Source organism: Lepisosteus oculatus, chromosome 4 (assembly GCF_040954835.1).
Source record: "Lepisosteus oculatus isolate fLepOcu1 chromosome 4, fLepOcu1.hap2, whole genome shotgun sequence".
NCBI classification, from domain to species: domain Eukaryota; kingdom Metazoa; phylum Chordata; class Actinopteri; order Semionotiformes; family Lepisosteidae; genus Lepisosteus; species Lepisosteus oculatus.
In genome coordinates, this window is record NC_090699.1 from 46,489,004 (window position 1) to 46,511,859 (window position 22,856).

Consider the following 22,856-nt stretch of genomic DNA (forward strand, 5'->3'; position numbering starts at 1 on the left):
ATATATATAACTATACATTTGAATTAACTGTGGGAAAATAATAATAAACTTTATTTTATATAGCGCCTTTAAAGGTGGCTTCTCAAAGCGCTTTACAGAATGACAACAACAATAAATAAAAAGAATAAAAGATAAAACACAATTACAATACACAGAGGAGACTGTGGATAGTGGTACTAAGAAAAGGAGAGGGGTGAAGAATGGAACCAGTTAAGTAAAGGCTTTTCTAAAGAAGAGGGTTTTGAGTCTGGATTTGAAGGAGTTTAGAGAAGGTGACTCTCTGATATCCTTGGGCAAAGAGTTCCAGAGCTTGGGGGCATAGCAGGAGAAGGCCCTGTCACCCATACAATGTAGACGGGCTTGGAGGAAAGTAAGACCAGAATTAGAAGAGCGAAGTTTGCGAGTTGGGGAGTAGGGTGATAACAGTTCAGACAGGTATTGAGGTGCCAAGCCATGCAGAGCCTTATAGGTGAGCATGTGGATTTTTAAGTCCACACGGAATATGACAGGAAGCCAGTGCCAGTGCAGGACTCCAGGATAGGAGTAATGTGATCACTTGCACTAGACCTGGTCAGGATTCTGGCTGCTGAATTTTGGACATACTGCAGTTTGTTCAAAGTAGATTTAGATACCCCAGCGAGTAGAGCATTACAGTAGTCAATTTGAGAGAACACAAATGTGTTGATCAGCTTTTCAGCCACAGTTAGTGATAGCATAGGGTGTAGTCTAGCGATATTTCTGAGGTGAAAAAAATATGTTTTGACAATATGCTATATATGTGGGTCGACTGTTAAGCAAGAATCTAATATAACCTCAAGGTTTTTCAATTTTGATTGAAGCTCAAGTACAGAGCCATCTACAGATAGGGTTACAGGACTGGCTTTACGAAGTTGATGGGGGGTGTCAATAAGCATGACTTCAGTCTTGTCACAGTTAATATGAAGGACATTTTGAGTCATCCAAGTTTTTATGTCAGAGATGCAATTAGATAGAATAGAGACAGCCACATAAGTGTCAGGTTTGGTATGGATGGTATGGAAAATGACATTTTCCTCTCATTTGTAAAAACAGCAAATATTTGTCATTTGTTTAAACAAATATCCAAGAATGGAATTTTAACTTCAGTATAGCCTTTAGAATCTGAATTCCAGTTTGTGCTGAGAGTTTGTTTCATCATCAATCTAGCAAAAGAGAGACAAATACAGTTGCCTACAGTAATGCAGTTGATTCATACAGTACATTACTGACACCAAAATAAAACTGCAACTGTATCTGACAATGCACTCTCTGAGTGGAAAACTAATAGTCGGTCATTAGTAGTCAGTAACTTTAAGTACAACAAACTAAGCCAACAGGAAACTAATCAGCTAACAGGCTCCTCTAGGGTAAGCATGGATGACCTCAGGTGTATTGCAAAGCAAGATAGATTACAAGCTATCTGACTATTTAGATTTAATTTTATTTAACCAGGCGTTTGACATACTGCTGTGATGGGGGGCAAATGATCCCTTTCAGATGCAAACAGAGTCATTTCTCCCACAGAAAGTCACAAGAAAATAAAAAACACCCAAAAAATCTCACCAATGAAACCCTTCTTTGCTAGCTCGATGGTGAATCTCCTGGTGATTTTCTCCAATTCATTATCCTATTGATGAAAGGAATAAAAGTTAGATTTAATTTTCATATACACCAATTATAGGGAGTTCAGCATTTCAAGGCAATATTCTGAAACAGGATACAACCGGTCTGGCAATCATGCCAAAAAAAGAAATCACTGCAAACTAGTGCATCCAATTTCATTTTTAGCATCCTGATCACTGAAGAGAAAAGTGTGACTCAGGAAACAAATGGCTCTCACATGGCTTAAATACTGAGCCAGCATTCTCCCAGACAGCCAGCTGAGAAAGGAACAGGATTGTTCCATATCTCCAATGCCAAGGGCTGATGGATCATCTACAGGAAGCACATGTTCAATGTTTCAGTAGGCTGGAAACAGGAAGTGACAGGGCAGCCTGCTACTTACAGCAAGCAGAGCTGGTGCTATTGTTATCTAATTATCTATGGAACACTCAACAAATAAAAGTCACAGGTACACAATAATAATAATAATAATAATAATAATAATAATAATAATAATTGCTTATACTTATATAGCGCTTTTCTGGACACTCCACTCAAAGCGCTTTACAGGTAATGGGGACTCCCCTCCACCACCACCAATGTGCAGCATCCACCTGGAGGCAGCTTAGTGCTACTCTTGGGATCAATTTAAATCTTACAAGCATGTGGATACATGTTGCATCTTAATGATTATGGATCTCTTAAGTCAAAAGTCTATAAATGTTAAGCTGACAATATAATAAATATTCTTTATTCTACAGGTTATGAATTAGATACAGAAATACATGATTCCTGACTACAACAAAGATGTACTGCAATGGATAATACAGGAGAAGCTTGTTCCCCTCAGAACAACGTGCTAAATTTCAGTTAATTAAATGAAATTACAAACCTAAAGCTGAAAGCCCACACATTCCTTGCAAGGCCATTCACAATATTACAAGAGGCCATTCAGCCCAGCTTGTCTGGTTGTAGCTGGTCATTAAATCACACCAGAAACTCATCCAGGGGTTTCTTAGAGGATCCCAAAGAGAGCAAAAACTTCAACAGTAGGTTGGCTAGCAGTCCCCCTGATACCCACGAATGTGCCCACTCAAGCTCCACTAATGCCCTTGGGCCTTTGCTCTGCCAGTTTCTGCTTCCCATTGTCAACCACTTCCTTGAAAATACTCGCTGTCTTTCCAAACTCGCCATACAGCATCTAAACTACACACTGAAGATGGCTCTGCAAAATTGAGAAGTTCTGCTTCTTCAATAGAATAGATTCCCGAGCTGAGAAAAAGCAGAATAAATGTCTTGGTGCAATAAAGGTACAGCATTACGTTTCTAGTTCATAGTGTTGTGATAAACACTGCTGCAAGAGAGGTCGGCAGTGGTCTCTCCCCTTGAAAGACTGCCGTTTCATCCAGTTCCTCTTTACAGGTTGCTACTCATCGGGAGCTAGAAACCTCCTCTGGGCATTTACAACCCATTCTCCCCAAGTACACTGGCCCACAGAACAGTGCTATTTTAAGACGCTGGTTGAGAGGAAAACCTGGCATGGCAACCAACCTTCAGTATTGGGGCCAGCAAAAATCGGAAGAAAAAATCTTCTCAAAACCAAAATGACTCCAGCGGATACTGCTTTATTCGAATAGCAGCAATATTCCAAAATTATCAAGATGGGATTTTGAAAAAGCATATCTTATGTATAAATGAGTCACGAGGGAAAGGGTCTGCTGTTTGCACATTGTACCTACATCCAAGTACAAAGCGTGCTTTACAGAATAGCTGAGCACCTGGATATTTGCTCAGCAACATAAGAGACTCATGATGGACAACTTTTGAAAACTTTGAAGAAAGTTAAGATGATTTGGCACTACATTACAAACACCAGCAGACTTTGTACTGTGAAGGAGTAAAGAAAAACATAAAATAAAAAATGTTCATTGCCATTTCACCACCCTCAATGTTGTAGCACTTACCGAGTAATTCTTTGGGTTAATTTTCACTCCTGCTTTGGCTCCACCAAATGGTACATCTGCAAGAATGAGCAAACATGAGCAACACGGACACTATCAAACCAAAAGCTTGCCGAGTACCAACTCGTGTAAATCCACTCGATTGCAGAGCACCATGACAGACTGGGTACAACTGGGTCAGACATAAGGATAGTGTCTTCACTCTGGCCAGAGGGATTGAGTGCTGGAGCATTTGAATTGACATCTGGACACTCAATGTACAGCAGGTGAGTAAATACAGTTTAAATAAACCATGACACTGTGTTCTAATATATCTAGAAGGATGAACTTTCAGGGTTTTTATGGTTATGTTTTGCGATACCTGGTTTTAAGATACACAGAACAGAGGTAAACATTAAGATTTTTTTAAATCAATATACTATTTATTATACAGTAAGATTTTTGCCATAAAGGTTATGATTCACAACGTGAAGTCAACGTTAGCAAAACTTGATTGTGGTTCTGACCATGGAAGGCTGCTTCAGCAAGTGACCGTGGTCTTTCTAGGGGTTTGTGCAGCGGCTTTACCCTTGCGCTGACCACACTGCAGTTCTGCTGGGCTGCACAGCCCAAGCACCATGCAGAGCACTAACCTGGGCAGACAAATACTCACCCACCACAGCGCACTTGTATGTCATCAAGGAGGCCAGGGCCTTCACCTCGTCGACAGACACCTCTGTGCTGTACCGGATACCTGAAGAACAGGACAGAAAGGCCATGAGAAACACTGAGGCTTTTTGTACACAGGAGGAGGATCAGAGTCTTGCCCACAACCAGGCTGTAGCCTCACAGAGCAATGCTGCGCGTTTACGGTGCATTTTTATGGAATAGTTTTTTTGTTTTTATGGCGTGTTTACGGAATGCAGAGGAATTCAAAGAAGTAAAGCTTAAAATGTCCTACACCACATTCTTCAGTCACCTGTAATTCTGGGTAACAGAAGCCATCTACACACATCCCTATAACAAGGTTCATACTATACTTTTTAGTTTCAGTCTCATGCCCAAGACTTATTACCATGCACTAATGTAGAAGCCCTTAAGCTGTCCAAGTTAATACCATTTGGTAGCACAGTTAAAATGCTCACATGTAATACAGTGTGCTAGAAACATTGCTAAATTACAAGAGCGCGCACTGAGGAGAGAACAACACTGCAGCTCCTGTATTGTTGAGAGTTGGCGCTCACGCTGTACAATCCATTTCAACTGCACTGCAGCACAACAGGGAGCTGCTGGAGCACTGCTGACAGCTTTGGAGAAAGCAGGTAGCAAGTTGCAGAGGAACACCGTAACATAAGCACCGATTTCGAATTACAAAGGATAACTGAGTGGCAAAATGGGTTTGCCAAATTATCATCATAGAAACCACAGCAGCAGCAACATCACTTCTTCCACCATGGAACATGGTCTTGGAATTCAGTTGTAGTCAAGTTGTGAACAATGATCAAGTAGCATGATCATGCAAATCAGCCACATCACTATACAGCTCTTTGGTCCAGTGTGCAATTCCAGAAAGGAGAACCATCTGTGTGAAGTGTGCATGTTCTCCTACCATTCCATGAATTTCCACCCACCTTCCAAAGATAAGCTGCTTGGAATCTCTATTAGTCTATTATAGACACAGGTATGCAGAGTAATACTTTCATTCCATCCAAGCTGTCCTGCCTTGTGCCTATTGCTTGGGACAAGTTCCATGGTACCCCAACCTTTACCAGGAATAAGCAGCCATACCGAGAATGGATGGATATTTCATTTCAATGAAAAAAACTGAAAATGTAAGCAAACGTGATTTGAAATCTCCAGGATGCAGACTCTGTGAATTATTATCTATTATTGACTGCATGACATTTACAACACATTCTCCCCAGTACACTGGCCCACAGAACAGAATGCTATTTTAAGACACTGGTTGGAGGAAAACCTGGTTCAATTTAGAACAGTCCTGGATTGCTACGATAAAACATTTAAACATTTAACTACAGCACTAGTTTCATATCCTCATTCTTTTAATAATGCAATATGTCCAAAGCTCAAAATATTCTATAGCTTTAATCAAGAAGGTTGAGTTTTAGGCTACTTGCAAATCAATGTTAGGGTATTATTTAAAAGTAAACTCATTTCCCAAGCCATTCATTCCCACTGTTCCACTCTCAACCCTAAACAATGCTTTGGGAGGGCTGTGATAGAAAATGAATATACTGCCTGTACATCAGTTTGGAACCAGGCAAGGAGGTACTGGACTATACTGTCAATATCCAGTGCATCTGCAAGAGGAACAGAATTAATTTGCACTGAAAAGAAGTGACTTTTGCATCACGGAGACCCTGATCCCAAGAGGCAGCTTGTTCACACCCCCATCCCTCGTCTGGCACATTGTTCTTACAGTATGTCACGAAACTTAATGAACGTGCTTCCAGCTGAAACACAGTACAGGCCCATTAAACAGTGATTTCAATTAAACACTTTTTTTTAATCTAAATTAGTTTTGATCATTACAGAAAACAACCCTGCTGTCTTAATCCCTGCAGTACCCAGCTCCTGCTGCCATGTCAGTTCACACAGCAGTCCGACAATGAGAAAGCCAGTGCCTAGAAGACAGAGAGAAAGATTCAGAACAGCTTGATGACTACTATTGAGTCAATACCAGGAGACTTCAGACCTAATCAGAGACTGCAGAGCTGGCAAATGTCAGCATTTCTGCTGACAGTGCAATAACCTATGCAGAACAGCAATGGCCATCTAGTTAAAACTGCATGGCTACAGGAAGTAACGAGTGACAATACATGAGAAAGCACTTTCACTTCAGCATTTCAGTGTGACCTGCCCAACGGTCTATGCAGTCAATTTATTGATTAGCCCTAATGCACAGCTTGGTTTAAAAGGGTTCTCTGCATGTTTCTTGTGATAAATGTTGGAAAGAGATTGAAATACATCCTGTGAAACACATGAGAGGAAGTAACTGTCTGCAGCAAAAGCTATTGGGCTATTTCAACAAACTCAAAAATTCTTGGAGGACATTAATATTGAAATATATCTTCTACATACAGCATCATTTTGTTCCGATTCTAATATTACAAACTCATCATACTAAACTAAGATGTACAAAAAAGCAATTATTTGGTAGCCTCCCACTCACTGCAACAGCCCTGGAACTGCATTGCACAGTTTTTGCATGTGCGGTCGTTGATCCCACAAATCAGTAGTAGCTGCAGCCCTGAGAGGAGAGGCCCTGCTCAGCATGAGCGAGCCTGAGTCCTGGCACTGAGATTCGCTCTGTGCTGTGCACTCCACCTCATGCTGCTGCGCACAGGGAGAGGCCTTGGGTGTGGGGCTGAACAGCACACTTTTCTGGAAAGTCTACTGTCGCTCGTCGCTCTTTGGAAAAAGAAAGCTGCAGAGCGACCAGATACCGTAGACACCAATACAATAAACCTTTCAATGCTATCTGCTCTTCTTTTAGTTAAAGTGCTCTAAGGAAAAGACAGTCCATTAAGCAGGGATTTCAATTTAAAACTATTTTGACAAACATTACAAATTGAGTAAGAAGAAGAAAAAAAATCAACCAGTACTGCCCCTCACCACAGTATCTGGTTTTTGGATTCTGAGTCTGCATGAAACAAGCGACTGGTGCATTAACCCATACTGTCCAGATCACAAACCCCCTTCAGTGTGGGTGTGACCAAGCCCACCTCCACGGCTTCTAGATTTTTATATTTAATTATAGTTAATTCAATATTTAATATTGGATGGTACTCTGTACCACCCACTTCGGAGAGATCTGAGAGACCTATCATATTAATTTGTATGTAAAAGCCCTAGGCAGTGGACATGAAGAAACTAATGGACCACAGGTGATTTGTGTGCTCTTGGGAGATGTCCTGCTTGTCAAATACAGGCTGACCCCAGAGACTAGTGTGACAGAAATGAGATAACCCCATCTGCTCCAGTGGTGCCATATAAATGGCTGACCCTGCGCTCTGACCCCAAGCTTCTCTCCCTGTCTGTGTGTCTCATGGAGAGCAAGGCGGGGTATCCGAAAAGACAAATTCCTAATACAAGAAATTGTATGTGGCTAGTAAAGTGATCTTATCTTATCTCACTGTAGCTCAGAGAGGTTGAGCCAGAGGGACACAGAAAATCAGCTTTCTAAACAACAGACCAAGCACTACCCAAACATGAAAATAGCTTCTCTCCATTTCAAACATACAGTACAAAACTCAGACATTCACATTATTGAGAAAATGTGTACAGCATTCTATAGTACTAACATGATTCTGTAAATGACGGACAAGATTGCACATACATGCTTCAGTAACATCCACACAGGCTTGAGTTCAACTCTCTGTTAATGGGAAGATTCCTCTCAGTTTGGTTTGAAATTCAGTTTCACTTCTGATAACATGAGAAACCACATCATGTTTCGTATAGTCTTTTTACTGGAGTCTCCAAAGGAACAAAGCTTTGCGCAATGGAGAAAAATAAACAGACACATCTTTAAAATGAATGATGATACAGTTCCTTCCCTCAATAGTATTCTGGCAATGGCTGTCTTAAATTTAATACTGTAGCCATATAGACTTTGAAACACACCAGTGAGGAACCAGTGCCTCCCAAAAATTCAAGTAACTTGTTTTAATGAGTGTCTCTGTGCACCTAGTGTACAACAAAAATAAATGCAGGAATTGTCTTATTTGCTAACAGAACCCCACTACCCAGACCAGTCTCACAGATACTACTGCACTTGTATTCTCTCAAAGCTGCTTATTTTACTATGGCACAGCTCTGCATCTAGCCTGTCAGTTTAGGACATTGCCTTAAACCTGATAATAGATAGATAATACTTTATTAATCCCGTAGGGAAATTGATGAAATTTATATATAATATATATAAATTTATCTAGTTGATAAATTTATATATATATCTAGTTGCCATTCTAAGGTGTTAATTCTAGAGCACCAATAGCTTTATTTTATCAATTTGGTTCATCCTGTTACATCTCTCTATAAAGGAGGTTTTACTTATGTATTGTAGTATTGACTAGCAAATGGACAGTATGGATTTTAACATAACATCCACTGATTTAAATTCTATGCTTTTGCTATAGGTCCTAATATACCTTGTTCATTGCCTCCCCACACTAGATAGAACAAGAGTCTCAGTCTCCATTCCTGGATGGTCTGGCTTCTTCTGGTTTTGTCTCAACCTGGGTAATCAATTAACTAGGTTAAGTTTCCATGTTTGAACGTACATAGGATGTACGTTCGTTAATTAGGTCATTAATAATTCATATTTTATTTGAAACCTAAATGCTGACACTGAAGACTTCTAAGAGTAAGATAACTCACAGTAAAAGTCAGCAAAAGCTAAAGAAAAAAACTAACTCAATATCTGGTGAAAGCACCTTTGGCAGCAATTTCAGCCCCTGTCATTTTGGGTAAATCTCTACAAACTTTGGACACTAGTTTGGTATAATTTTTGGTGCACAAAAGGGAAGCAGGTTTGCATCTAAGATTTGTCTTTACTCAGTCTAAGATCCCATCAGTCTTGAGAAGCTTGCTAGTCCCTGGTGACGACAAGCAGAACTATATCATAATGCTGCCGCTCCATGCTTGGCAATAGGGATGATCTTGACTGGGTAAGGTGTTGCGTTGTGTGTTCTAGAAGTAACATTTTGAATTTGGATAAAAAAGATCCAATTTTACATCCATTCCTTGGATAGACTCTGGCTCCCCTGTGAGCCCGAATTGGAAAAAGTGGTTAGAAAAGTGATGGATGTTCTAGTTTTGTTTTGGCTGACCCCAAAACAAATTTAGATAGTTTTACAGTATTACATAATAATTATTTAGCAATAAATTCTTTGCAGCAAACTCCATGGAGGATTTGAAATGTGATGGCTTCTTTCTTGCTGCTCTGCCAGGTTTGACTCATTTTTACCCATCTAAGCCACTGAACTCTGTAACTCTTTTAATGCTGCTGTTTGACTCACAGTGTGTCCTGTATTAATGCTGAAGTAGTTCAAGTAGGTAGCTGTGTCAACATGCCTAGGCTGCAAATTAACAAATATCATTAAATATACAGCATTTATACAGGAACAAGTAAAGGTTTATTCCATGCTGAAAAGAGAAGAAATGAAACACGTTTCAACTCACTCCCAAAGAAGGCTCCACAGTCAAAATGTTGTGTTTTTCATCTGTTTTCATCGTGACTTTTAGATTTTTTTTATATTATCTGCTTCTTTCTTTTTATGTTTTGCTTTGAATGTGTGGGACAGATTCTCTCTATAACAAATAATAATTGCTACTCGAAACTATGAGGTCTACAATCAAGTAGGTATAAAATACAATCTTACTATCTAACTACAGTAATGTTCTAGAATGACTTGGTTTGGTTTTGTGGCCCTTTCTTGTGGATGGATGTTACAGTAGCAATCTAAAAAGATTGCGTTCCTGTACCTGAAGGCTCATTTTGATGTGCAGTGCTACTCCTCCCTCTGTTCCATGTTTCCTCTCTCTCCAGATTGCTGTGTGTCCACTAGCGCTGAACTCTTTACCAGCACTCTCCTTCAGTCCTGGTTCTGAGGGTCCAGTTCCATCATCATCATCAAGCTAATTTTGTATTTTACATTTGTATTTTATACAACTCTTGCTCTTTATGCCCACTAATCCTGGTATTTAGGCCCAAGTACTTAATTCCCTGGTCCTTTCCTAATTCACTTCACTCTAGTTCTGTTTTCCCACTCAACTCCTTGTGCATGTCCCTTTAGAGTCAAGCCGACGGTTACCCTTCTCACTTAGATGCAAATCCCCGAGTCTCTGCACAGAAGAGTTGCCAGAGGCAGGGAAATATGAAACCTGTTTCCACACACCATATCATCAGCCATGTCCATTTGTAGTTATGTACCTTTGCGTGGTACAATCAGGATTCCTCACAAAACCACAGATTTAGTCCAGTCATTCAGTTTGTCTCCAAGGCCTCTGAATGTTTCACATTGGCATGCAATGCCAACTTGCTGCAATGTTATTTCTCAGATACATGGACACCTGTGAAGGCCTTGGTACCTTTCCACACATCACAGCTAACTCCCAGTCACAGTATTCAGTTCCTTCTCAGTGCAATTCTTAACAGTTCAATCTTAACCTGAAAAAGAACAACAGCTGATGGAAGGTAGAAATAAAAGTTTGTTTTATACAGTTTTTACAGTAGAAATGATGAATTTCCATTAATTTGCTTGAAATACATCTAAAACTTGTGAAAAGCAGTGTGAACTTCTGCAGGTGTGGATCTTCTTAAGCATGTCATACACTACAAAACAAGAATGCTAGCATTCTCGATGTGCACAACAGGCTTTTTCAATAGCTCCTCAGTGTCTCCAGAAAATGTCAGTTGATGCCTCAGCTTTGTTATAGAGTTCAGACACTTGTTCCAAAAATGAAAGAACACTTGAAACAGATGAAAAGGCTAAACCATTCTCTCTCCCTCAAAATCTGTGTAAACCCCAGGCCACCGTCCTCCTATACATCAACACCAGAATGGGGATGGGAGCATTTTCCACCCACCTTCCTGTCTGCTGCAGCAACTTGGGCTTGAAGCTTGAAGAACACGGCACCCTTCCAGCTGAGTGGGTCAGCTCTTCCTGAAAAGTACACTGGCCTTCTGTAATGTATCGACCACACAGGCCTGTCCCCATTACAACTAATACAATATCATATAACAGGAGTCTAATGCAGCAACAATACAATAACATACAGTCCATCTCATCAAGGTGCATTCATATGTGTAACAAAGTAGATGCATTACCTACTAAAACCATTCTCCTTTTTAATAAGAGCTCATTTCTTCACAAAGTTAATAAGTCAGAACATTTCCTGCTTTTCTATTCTGCAGCCCAACCCACACCCACACTTCCCAGGAAATGGGCACACACCCCACTGTACTAAAACACAAAAGGACTGAGGTTCACGTCCTGGAAAGCGGGGTTGTACATTTTTGTGCTAACGTGGCTAACGTGACACCCCACTTTCTGTCAGTGGGATCTTTTTTCTAAAACTGTAAAGGCAAAAGATCAGAATTCCTGGTCGCCAATTACAGGAAAGTCTTGTAACAGGAAACCCCTATAGGTGCCACATCTTCAGCGTCACCTGGCCCGGGTCAGAAAAACAACAAACACAACCCTTCAGTGACGAGTGAAAAACCTCACTTCTAAATGCTCCTACGTTTTTAGTGAACTGAAAATACTCTGGATCTGGGCTGAAAATAGACACGAATATTCTGCCTGCAGCTCCCCCCCCTCCTCCTCCTATCCCAACAACTTCAGCCAGCCTGTTTATTGGGGAATCGCCATGACAACAGCAAACTTGCGACGCTATCCCGTCACCCACGCGTGCCAGCTTCAAGGAGGGAGCGGGGGGCTCCCAGCAGGGAGCTATTTCGGGTCTACACGAATCAGTTCCACGGCTACACTCAGCCCCCCTGCCTTCCATATACGGGAGACGTGCTCGCTTCTAAACCAAAATGCATACACTCCTCCGACAAATCGGAGCTTTATTTTACGTTTGAATTAACCACTTAACCACAACAGGCCTGTATGCCTTTGAAGGCAGAGCGTCGTGGTGCTATTACTGATGTCTGTGAAATCAGACTGCTGTGTTTTTCGTTAAGCTCCGTGTCCGAGCCTCTCCCTTGCGGAGTCCCGGTGGCCGGGAGGGAGCGCTGCTGCTGCAAACCCGCCGCCGCCGCCGCGATCTGCGCTCAGCGCCAGCTCACCCCGCTCTGCCCGCCGCCTTACCTCCTTTACAGGGGGTCCTGTGCTGGCTGTGCTGGGCCCGGTAGCCCTCGATCACCTCCCACTCGCCGTTATCTCGCTTGATGGGGAACGAAACGCTCAGGACGTGGTTGCAAGGCTTGATGATCTTGAGAATTCCGCGGACCCGGTGCCGCTTCTGCTCCGGGGTCTCCCTGTTCTTCAAGTCCTCTACCAGCTTGTCCTCCACAATGCTGGCGCCGCGATCGAAGAAGCCCTCAACCATTCTGAAAAAGTTGGGGTCGTCCTCCTTCTCCTCAACGGCTTCACTGTAGTGGCGGACCCGCATCAGGGAGGCGGAAGCCGGTAAAGCAGACTCGACACATCCCGAGGCCAAAGCGCTACCAGCTCCGCGAGAGAGCAGCTCGCCCAAATACCTGTACATTTTTAAGGATGAGGTAAGAAGTTTACTCTTCTGTATTTTAAAAAAGGAAAGCTAAGAGGGGGGGCACTTAAAAAAAAGTAAACGATACAACGGAACCTCCTTTGTCTGTCCCGTCCTGCCTCTCACTGACAGCCCTCATGCCATCCCCCTCGCTTTAAAAGGCAGCGCGAGACCAGCGGCTCCTCGCACGCGGAGGGGAGGGGTGTGATGGGGAGCGCGGCTCAGGCCACAGTAAAACCTGTGCGCGCTCCCGTCGTCTTTTGTAAAAAACACACAAGTGAGCTAACAATGAACGTGGCCGAGGTTCAGATTCAAAGGGAAAAAAAAATATTTTAATCTCCAAAAATAATGATGGGGGTGATTTTCAAGGGGTTACTTTAAAAATTGGAATAATCTTAAAATGTGTACAGAAAGTAAACATTGTTAATACATTAATTATTGCTTATCTATTTCGACATCTATATTAACTCTTCAGTGCAAACTTCTGAGTTAACTCCGCATTGCTAGTTCAACAATTAGTGAAGTCCTAAGTCTCAGGTATCTTCAGCAGCTTACTCTGCATACATGTTATAATGACATGCTTCTGTAGAGGTATAAATACTGTCAGTAAATTAAAAAAAAACAATTTACCTATGCTAGCACCCATTTCAATGTTTTCAAGCAAGTGGAGATGTTTGATACAGACGTGACATCACTGGATTCTCCAGTAGCAGGGGACCCAGTCTGCTGTTCTGCTGTTCGGGGTGTGACTGGTTTCTGTTCTGCAGCTTTTCCAGAGTGCAGGTGGCTGACCCTGAGACAATCACATTCACTCTCACTCTTGACCTTGCCTGGGGCCTGGACTGCACAAGTCCTGAATGATGTCTTGGCATCCCTGTGGCATTGCTGTGAGTTTGAAATCTGGATTGAGGATAGTGAACACCACAAGCCTGCCACTAGTGAGGCCAAGGTGTCCACAGAGTAGCTGTCAGAGAGCTGCGCTCCACAGTTTCTTCTGGTGGGTTTTTCTCAGCTCTCACAGTGTTCTGCTGTCTCCACCACTTCGCAACTATTGACAGTTATTTCTTTTATGGATCATTTTAATGGGCATGACCGTGGCCAGCAGCCATATCACTCTGTAGCTCACAACTGGCAACCCACTTGAGCTCAGCAGGTGTGGGCCTAGTCAGTACCTGGATGGGAGACCTCCTGGGAAAAACTAAGGTTGCTGCTGGGAGAGGTGTTAGTGGGGCCAGCAGGGGGCGCTCACCCTGCAGTCCATGTCGATTCTAATGCCCCAGTATAGTGACGGGGACTCTACACTGTAAACAGGTGCTGTCCTTCGGATGAGGTATAAAAGCGTGGTCCTGACTCTCTGTGGTCATTAAAAATCCCAGGACGTTTCTTGAAAAGACTCGGGGTGTAACCCTGGTGTCCTGGATACATTTCCCATTTGCCCTTAGCAATCATGGCCTCCTAATAATCCCCCTCTATGAATTGGCTACATTACTCTGCTCTCCTCTCCACTGATAGCTGATGTGTGGTGAGTGTTCTGGCGCACTATGGCTGCCGTCGCATCATCCAGGTGGATGCTGCACATTGGTGGTGGTGGAGGGGAGTCCCCTTTACCTGTAAAGTGCTTTGAGTAGAGTGTCCAGATTAATTATAATTATTATTATAAGACAGATATTAAAATATCACATCATTCGTTGGCTTTAGACCAAGTGTTGCTTGTTAGGATTCTAAGATACAGTATTCTGAAAATGAGTTCACGAAAACTGTATAGTTTGTGTTACGTTACCTGTCGGTTTAATAAAACGTTAGCATTAGTGCCATCACTTGGGGAAAACTGAACTACTCGCAGACGCGCGCGCGCCGCCAGTTGTTGATTTTCGGCGCCCCCGTGAACGCGCCTCCTCATACGGGGAGGCTTGTGGAGGGTGTGCACAGGGCGTGTGGGATGACGTCATCTTCGAGGGGAAAGCAATCCAAGTCTGGAGTTAGAACCGGGTGACGGAGAGGCCTGACCTGGCAGACGAGCAAATGGAGTTTAAAGCATTTTAAAATGTGAAAACTATCTGGTTTGTTACTGTTGCGACAGTGCGACCCTTGCCAGGAGTAAGCAGCTAATGGTTTAGGATTTTAGGAAAGTGAAGCGGGGTGTGCGTCATAGACAACTGACCCTCTAAAACGTGCTTTTAATTATTATTGTTCTTTGCTAAAAGTTTATTCAGCAAATAGTTCAGAAAAACAGTAAACCAAGGGCTGTACACGTACAGGGAAACTGGCTTTTTCAGTATAGTGGACCATACTATACAGTAGTCTCCGTTATAGAAAATTGTAGAAATATCTTTGGTATTTCATTTAATTAATTTTATACTTCCTTAAAAATCTCTTGCATAGAATTAAAATGTGCACAACGGTTGGTATATTTTTATTTTTGAGAGCTCTTTCCTTCTGCTGTTAGGTAGCTAAGGATTAAATGCTATAAGCACTTGTGCATATGACAAATAAACTGAAGTGAACTAAGGCTGTCGTTACAGATCGAGGCAGTTCCACAGAACACTGTCCAGAGTAGGCAGGTTCCTGTAACGCATGCGGTCGTGCACCAGTGCATGTTACAAGTCATGCACAGTGCAGCAAGGTCAAGTGGAAGCTGCTCAAAGCAAATGAGCCATGAGACATTTTCACGGGTGAATCGCGAGATAAAGGTGCTCTTGCAGGTTTGGAAGGATCGGGAAATGTGCTTCCTGACGGTCTGACCTGCAGTAGCCTTGGCCAGGCACGGGATCAGGCGTTTCCCTGCTCTACTGACAGCGAGGGCCGAACGGGTGAACAGCTCCGCCCCCGGCTGGGAGGAGGAGACTGTGCCGAGGCGTCAGGCGCCTCTTCTCTCTGCCATTGGCTGCTGGGATGGGAGGGGGCTGCCTGCAGCGGTGGTCAGACGTGCAGGCGCGCCGGCTGTGTGCGGCTTCGCTTGCACCTCCTGAAACCAGCTCAGACTCCCTCTCAGACATGAATCGGGGATTCAGGGTATTTGCTTGATTCCGCGAGTCGTCTCTTGTAAGATACTGTACGTACACTGCATACTTCTGTCAAAGAGGTCGAAGTTCGCTTTGTCGCGTTCATGTACGGTGACGAAGAGAAAACAGCTGCCTGCGGACGATAACGTGGAGTTTATACTCAGAAAATGAGGACAAATCTTTTCCATCTCCCTTAGTTTTGTGAAATGGCAAGAGATAATGAATATCCATTCCTATAATAGTATCACAAAAGTAAGAAAACGCCAAGCACCACATGGAGCAGACAGGAACACCACATTTGGTAGCATGCTGCAGGCCCTGAGACAGTGATGCAGAAAGATAATGTTGAAACTACTGATTAGACGTACTGAATGAAACTTGAAGGACTGCAATGTTGCTGTGACAGGTCATTGTAAGCAAAATGCATTAGTCATGTGGACATGCCAGTGCTCTGTGGGCCTGGGTCTGGTTTGGAACAGCTCCAGTGAAGAGGGGGAGGAGAAGGCATTGCAGCCTCTCTGGACTGATTCAACCCGAGCAGATACTGGAACATTAAGAGGATGTGCCTATTTACACTTAGGTGGTGGCTATCTGCACAAGCTGCTCAGCTGCACCGTTGAAGCCGGTTCCCTGTGCAATTTCCAGATATACCAGATGGATCAGTGGATCAATAAGCTGCATTACCAAGCAAGGAAAACAGGGCAGGTAACCTCTTCTTGTGGATTTATTCTAGTCTAACCTGTATCCAAGAGCCCCGTGCAGTTCAAGCACAACTGAAAAATGCGAGTATACGGAGAGTTTATGATGTGGTTTAAAGGCAGATCCAGTCTAAGAGTCTGTGAGAGCTTGTGAAAGGGAGCTCTTCTGGGATTTTCATAGAGACATCCACAATGACAGTTTACCATGTGTAACATACACGTCATTGGAGAGTTTGGAAAAAGGGTTTGGTCACAGGACAGTATTTACAGTAGCTCAGGGGCTGGCAGTTCAGTGTTGTGTGCCTGTGCACTTTACAAACAGTTGCAGAAGAGGAAGCTGAGCTAGAGTGGGAGGTTATGGACTGGATTATCATGCCAGGTAGTTCTGCCAATTGCTGGAAACAAGTGAACTGGATAGGATCTGTTAAACACACAGTCGCTGCGGATTGGGCTCCGTCACTGGAATAACCCAGTCGTGCGGCTGTGATCATGTCTCACTCTGAGGCTGATTGAGCTGTGGCTACTGGCATGAACTCAGGTCTGTCTCTCAGTCTCTTAAGAAATTAACATAAACACTTTAAAGGCTTCCTAGGAAAAAGGATGTCAAGAACTCTTAAAGACATCGTTCCTTCTCCAGCCTGTTCTTGTGAGTCTAGAAACAGACACCATCCTCACTCACAAATTGTCTCCATTATGTTTCAGCATGGGGAGATAATAATAATAATAATAATAATAAACTTTATTTTATATAACCCCTTTAAAGGTGGCTTCTCAAAGCGCTTTACAGGATGACAATAACAATAAATAAGAAGACTACAACAATAATTAAGAAGATTTCACAAGATAGGACACAATTATAATTACAACAATACAACAATAACAATATAGGAGACCGTGGAAGGTGGTATTAAGAAGAGCAGAGGGGTGAAGAATGGAACCAGTTAAGTAAAGGCTTTTCTGAAGAAGAAGGTTTTGAGTCTAGATTTGAAGGAGTTTAGAGAAGGTGACTCTCTAATATCCTTGGGCAAAGAGTTCCAGAGCTTGGGGGCATAGCAGGAGAAGGCCCTGTCGCCCATACAATGTAGACGGGCTTGGGGGACAGTAAGGAGGGCAGAATTTGAAGAGCAGAGGTCGGGAGGTGGGGAGTAGGGCGATAAAAGTAGTAATGTGAACACTTGCACTAGACCTCGTCAGGATTCTGGCTGCTGAATTTTGGACATACTGCAGCTTGTTCAGAGTAGATTTAGATACCCCAGGGAGTAGAGCATTGCAGTAGTCAATTCGAGAGAATACAAATATGTTGATCAGCTTTTCAGCCACAGTTAATGATAGCATAGGGCGTAGTCTTGCGATATTTCTAAGGTGAAAAAAAGATGTTTTGACAGTATGCTGTACATGTGGGTCAAATGTTAAGCAGAATCGAATATAACCCCAAGGTTTTTCAATTTTGATTGAAGCTCGAGTACAGAGCCATCTACAGACAGGGTTACAGGACTGGCTTTACGAAGTTGATGGGGGGTACCAATAAGCATGACTTCAGTCTTGTCACAGTTAAGATGAAGGAAGTTTTGAGTCATCCAAATTTTTATGTCAGAGATGCAATTAGATAGAATAGAGACAGCCACATCAGTGTCGGGTTTGGTATGGATGTATATTTGAGTATCGTCAGCGTGAAAATGAAAGCTGAGGCCATGTGATCTTAAAAGCTCACCAAGTGGGAACATGTAAATGCTGAAGAGCAAGGGGCCCAGTATTGAGCCCTGGGGGACACCAGACTTGACAAGACCAATTGCAGACCTGTACCCATTGAGAGAGACAAAGTGACAGCGATCAGTGAGGTGAGATGAACCCCAGTTTGTCAACATGTACTGTACACCACCTCTGACACAGAATACCCATATCACCACAGAGAGAAAATGAATCAAAATAACATATTTATTAGATCTTCCAAAAATAGGATTAGCTCTGATTTTCTTATGTAATCTTGTTTAATATTAAAACTATTTTTACCATTTGTATATGTCACTATCTATGGAGTTTTCTTCATGCCTCTTTCTAGAAGACTTAATAATGTTGCGTGAACATCCCAATGATACTGGGACAGCAGTTACAGTGTTGAGGTTCTGCAGGAGCAGGCTGTGATTACTGGCATACAGAGCTATTGGATTTTAGTGGGGGCAGAGTCACTTGACACTTTCTCAGGCTGTGCGTTTGGAACTCAACACTGAGCATGGAAAATTGAGGGAATGTATATGTTCACTTTATCTGATCAGGACAAAAATTCACAGCTGTGAAGCTCCCAGTTTTACTAAAACTTCCAGGACATTTATCGGTTGTGAATGAGAGTTCAGAAGAAGAGATCCCCAAACAACACATTTGGGGATTCTGTTTATCCTTGCACTTAGATAAATGTTCTGTGGCTGAACTTTGAAAACTTGCTTAATCGGGTCTAGGGCGCTTTCTTTAATGTCTGCACAGAGAATAGCTGCTGTATGGATGTGCGAGACTGCAACTTGATAGCTACCCAGGGTCACGGCTCTCAGCTACGGGGTGGACTTTGAAACGTTTCTCATTATCAGTGAATCGGTTAACTTAGTGGAAGGAGGGGGTTTTTAAGAGCACTTTATGAGAAAAGTGTCCCTAGTGTTTCTTGGGGCTGTACAGCCCACTCACTCTGCACACTCTGAGGAGGTGGGAGGGGCAGACTGAAAACAGGAGGCATCCTGGGAGCAACTCAACAAGCAAGTTCAGTACCCAGCATTAATGAGACAGCATGACGCTGACAGGGGAGGCCTGTTTCAGGGTGCTGTGGGTCCTGTGGGTTAATGATAGTTGTTACAAACCTGTTTTTTCCTGCTGGGACCAGTCTGCTCAAAGCCTGACAACAGCAGGGGTCAGTGCTGAATTTTTAGCAGTTATGTTCAGCACTGCACAGAGTATCACAGAGATGGAGTTTGGGGTGGGGATGTCAGTTTCTTATTTCACTGCTCCACTGTTACAACTCAACTGCTGATGACTGCAATCCCCTCTCTAGAGCTACCATTTCCATTAAGATAAAATAGTTCCTATAACATAACACAATGCAAAGATTACACATAAAGAACCTTTTTAAAACAAATTGTTAATACTTTACAGGGTATATGGTGTTGTATGGTTCCTGATGGAACCATATATGAGAGTCTGTGTCAGGCTGTGCAATACACAAGGCATGCTTTATATGTGAAGGCATACAACTTGGAGTGTAGTTAGACAGGCGGTGCAGGAAAGCCAGAATTGTTAGTTGTGTTCTGTCCCTGGGAAGAGGGAAATTGCAGGAAGATACAACTGTGAAAGGTAAAACTTTTAAACAATATCAAGTAGATTACCTTTGAGGGGAGGCCATTCAGTTTCTAAGTAGCGTATTGATCCAAGACTCCTACTGTATATTTATCCAGTGACTGTGAAAAAAGTGCCCCCTGCTCCCCTGTGGTCACTTCTTAATGGAAACAGGAGGCTGGTGAGCCCAGTGTGGTCAGCATGAGATCTCAGTCCCAGTTGCCTATAATAAACTGACCGACCTCACTTCCTGGCAGCGTGCGGAGCTCAGCAGCAGCAGTGGTGTACAGTGACCTTGGTACAGGGACTCTGATCCTCAATGGTCACAATTCAGGCTGTGCAGATCTATCTAATCATGAACACCTGGTCAAACTGCCCCTGAAAACGGGGCCTGACAGGTAGCACCAGAGTGAGTAAAGCTGTGCTGTTGCTGTCTTTGTCATGACTGAACACTGAGACCTCCACCAACTGTTTGAGGTTGTTCAAAGCCCAGCTGGACTGAAAACCTGTAGATGTACCAAGCCTCTAGGCCCAGGATTGGAGACACCTAGCTAGTGCAAACAGATCTACATTAAGGGTCTTTTCACACTTGGTTCACTTCTAAGAGATTCAAATTTAATTTATTTATTTGCAAACTAATTTTTGTTAGTTTAGTCTGAGTCTGTGTTTGTATGTGAGTCAATGTCTGTATCCTGCAGTACGCTGCCATCCTGTTCAGGTTGGATCCTGCCTTGCACATGTAGCTTGCTGGGATGGACTATGGCTCCCCATGGAATGGATAACAATGGATAAAATTGTTAGAAAATGGAAGGATGGATTGTTTTGATCCATTTCACACCTGGAAACAGACTTGAGAATCTGGGTGAGAATTGATTTCCTTCTCATCTACTGTATGTTGCTATAGTACCTCATGCAGATCAGAATTTTTGCGGTTTCATATTGTACTTTTGTGAACAGTTGGGGTTTGGGGCAGTTAGAAGGTTACCTCTTTTTCCATGATGGAATATATGCACCATGTTCTTATTTACCTTTGATTTATTTTGCACAAGATTTAATTGCCTCACAAGGGCAGTATTACATCGGACTGGTTTTAAATGCGGTGACAGTGACAAAGTTTCTGCTGCATCTAAGTGATAGTGGTCACTCTTCTCTGGTGCGTGCTCAAGTAGGCTACACCACTTCTACAGCTCGGTTCACTTGCGTGGTGGAGTTGTCTCATACAGGTTTGAATGAAATTACCCACACCTCGATATGGATCAGATGCCCAAACGAGCTAGGTATGAGAGATGTGAGTCTAATCATTGCTAATTTCTGTTTTTACCTACATAATATTGTTGCCAGTATTACAGCTGGGTATGAGTGTTGGGTAACCTTCTTTCTAATCTCTCTCCATGACCTTGAGCCACCTCTACTCCTGTTCTTCCCCTTTCTCTCTCCACCTCTTTACCCTACTCTTTCTGTAGTATTCCCTTGCCTCTCAGAGGCCTCATTAAAGCTTGCATTCTGAGAGTAGGTGCGCTGCACCAATGGAGAATCTGTTTATTGCTGAGCTTTCAGAACTTTATCTGAGCCCTGACCCCCTGCACTGGACTCTGTTCAAACCAACAGATAAGATAAAGCCAGATCTGTGTGGATCAGGGTACAAAGAGTCCTGTTTAAGTTGAGAAATCCCTTAATCATTAACACTCTCATTTCCCCACTGCAGGCAAGGGCAACTGCAAGCACTGTCTGTTACTCAATTCAATTCAATTCAATTCAATTCAATTCAAGGTGCTTTATTAGCATGACCGATGGGTACAATCAGTGTTGCCAAAGCAAATAAAAATAATAAAATTAACATAGAACAAAACAAAAAATAGAAGTAAAATAAAATCTACAGACATGTTACAGACATTTACAACAAAGACATATTAAATAATATTGACATATACTGTAGGCGGCTGGAGCATTATTGGGAGACGGACTCACTGTTCCTCAGGCTGTGACAGGAGATCACATACTGGGCTGCCAGATCAACTGAGTTCCCTCCTCCCTCCCAGTAGGATTGGGACCTGTTGTGGTTTTGGCAGGTGTGGGAACTCTGGGATAAGATTTCTGAATTTCGGGAAGAATGTTTCTCTAATCCCAGAGTATCTGTCACAGTGCAGTAATAAGTGCACCTCTGTCTCTATTTCTCCCTGCTGGCAGTGGGAGCACAGCCTGTCCTCTCTGGGCAGCCAGGTCTGCCTGTGTCGCCCAGTTTCTATGGCCAGGTTGTGGTCACTGAGCCTGTACTTCGTCAGGGTCTGTTTCTGTTTGTTATTTTTTATTTTGGTCAAATATTCAGCTAGTGTGTATTGTCTGTTTAAGGTTCTGTAGCATTCCAGTTTATGTTGTGTTTGTGTGTGTGTGTCCCAGTGTGTGAGATATTGCTGTTTGATCTGTGCTGTGATGTGGTTGAGTCTGGGTTGTGGTGCTCTAGCAGTGCTGTCCTGAGGCTGGTTAGTGTTGGTGTGGCTCAGGTCGGTGAGCCTCAGGACCAGCTGGCTCAGGGGGCTCTGTTTTGGGCTCAGCTCTTGGCTCAGCAGGGCTTTGTGGTGGTAGGAATTTTGGTCACTGTTTTTTAGGTGTAGCCAATACTTAAATATTCTTTTCTGTATGTTTATCAATAGTGGGTACTGGCCTAATTCGGCCCTGCACCCGTTGTTAGGAGTTTTTCTCTGCACATGGAGGATGATTCTACAGATCTCCATGTGCAGAGTTTCTGTGGGGTGTTTGTCCCATTGGGTGTAATCCTGGTCTGTGAGGGGACCCCACACTTCACTGCCGTATAGGGCAATGGGTTGGATTACACTTTCAAATATTTGGAGCCAGATTCTTGTTGGTGGGTTGATGTTGAAGAGCCTCCTTCTTATTGTGTAGAAAGCCCTGAGTGCCTTCTCCCTCAGTGCCTTCACTACCAGGTCAAAACTCCCGGAAGAGCTGATGGTGAGACCGAGATATGTGTAGCTGGATGTGTGCTCCAATGTGTTGTTGTTCAGTGTGAATTTGTACCTGTT

The 22,856-nt window shown here is 43.0% G+C and overlaps 2 protein-coding genes across 6 annotated transcripts in view; one reads left to right on the forward strand and one right to left on the reverse strand.

Annotated features, from left to right (window-relative positions):
* The window catches only part of glud1a (glutamate dehydrogenase 1a), a 33,952-nt gene extending 20,984 nt beyond the window's left edge, over positions 1–12,968 (reverse strand). Inside the window, exons 1-4 of the mRNA XM_006630848.3 lie at positions 12,404–12,968; positions 4,234–4,314; positions 3,585–3,640; positions 1,582–1,645 (exon numbers count right to left, since the gene is read on the reverse strand). Of these exons, the coding sequence (XP_006630911.1) occupies positions 1,582–1,645; positions 3,585–3,640; positions 4,234–4,314; positions 12,404–12,803 (601 nt within the window). The 5' untranslated portion in view covers positions 12,804–12,968. The remainder of the gene's footprint in view (positions 1–1,581; positions 1,646–3,584; positions 3,641–4,233; positions 4,315–12,403) is intronic.
* Positions 12,969–15,664: 2,696 nt separating this feature from the next.
* shld2 (shieldin complex subunit 2) overlaps positions 15,665–22,856 on the forward strand; it is a 34,454-nt gene continuing 27,262 nt past the window's right edge. For 2 of the 5 annotated variants that reach the window (XM_015347864.2, XM_015347866.2), the window contains exon 1: positions 15,665–16,510. The gene's annotated coding sequence lies outside the window, so the exon portion shown is untranslated. Of the gene's footprint in view, positions 16,511–20,492; positions 20,681–22,856 lie in introns of those variants that run through there. The other 3 variants (XM_069189299.1, XM_015347863.2, XM_069189300.1) reach the window with 3 other exon arrangements.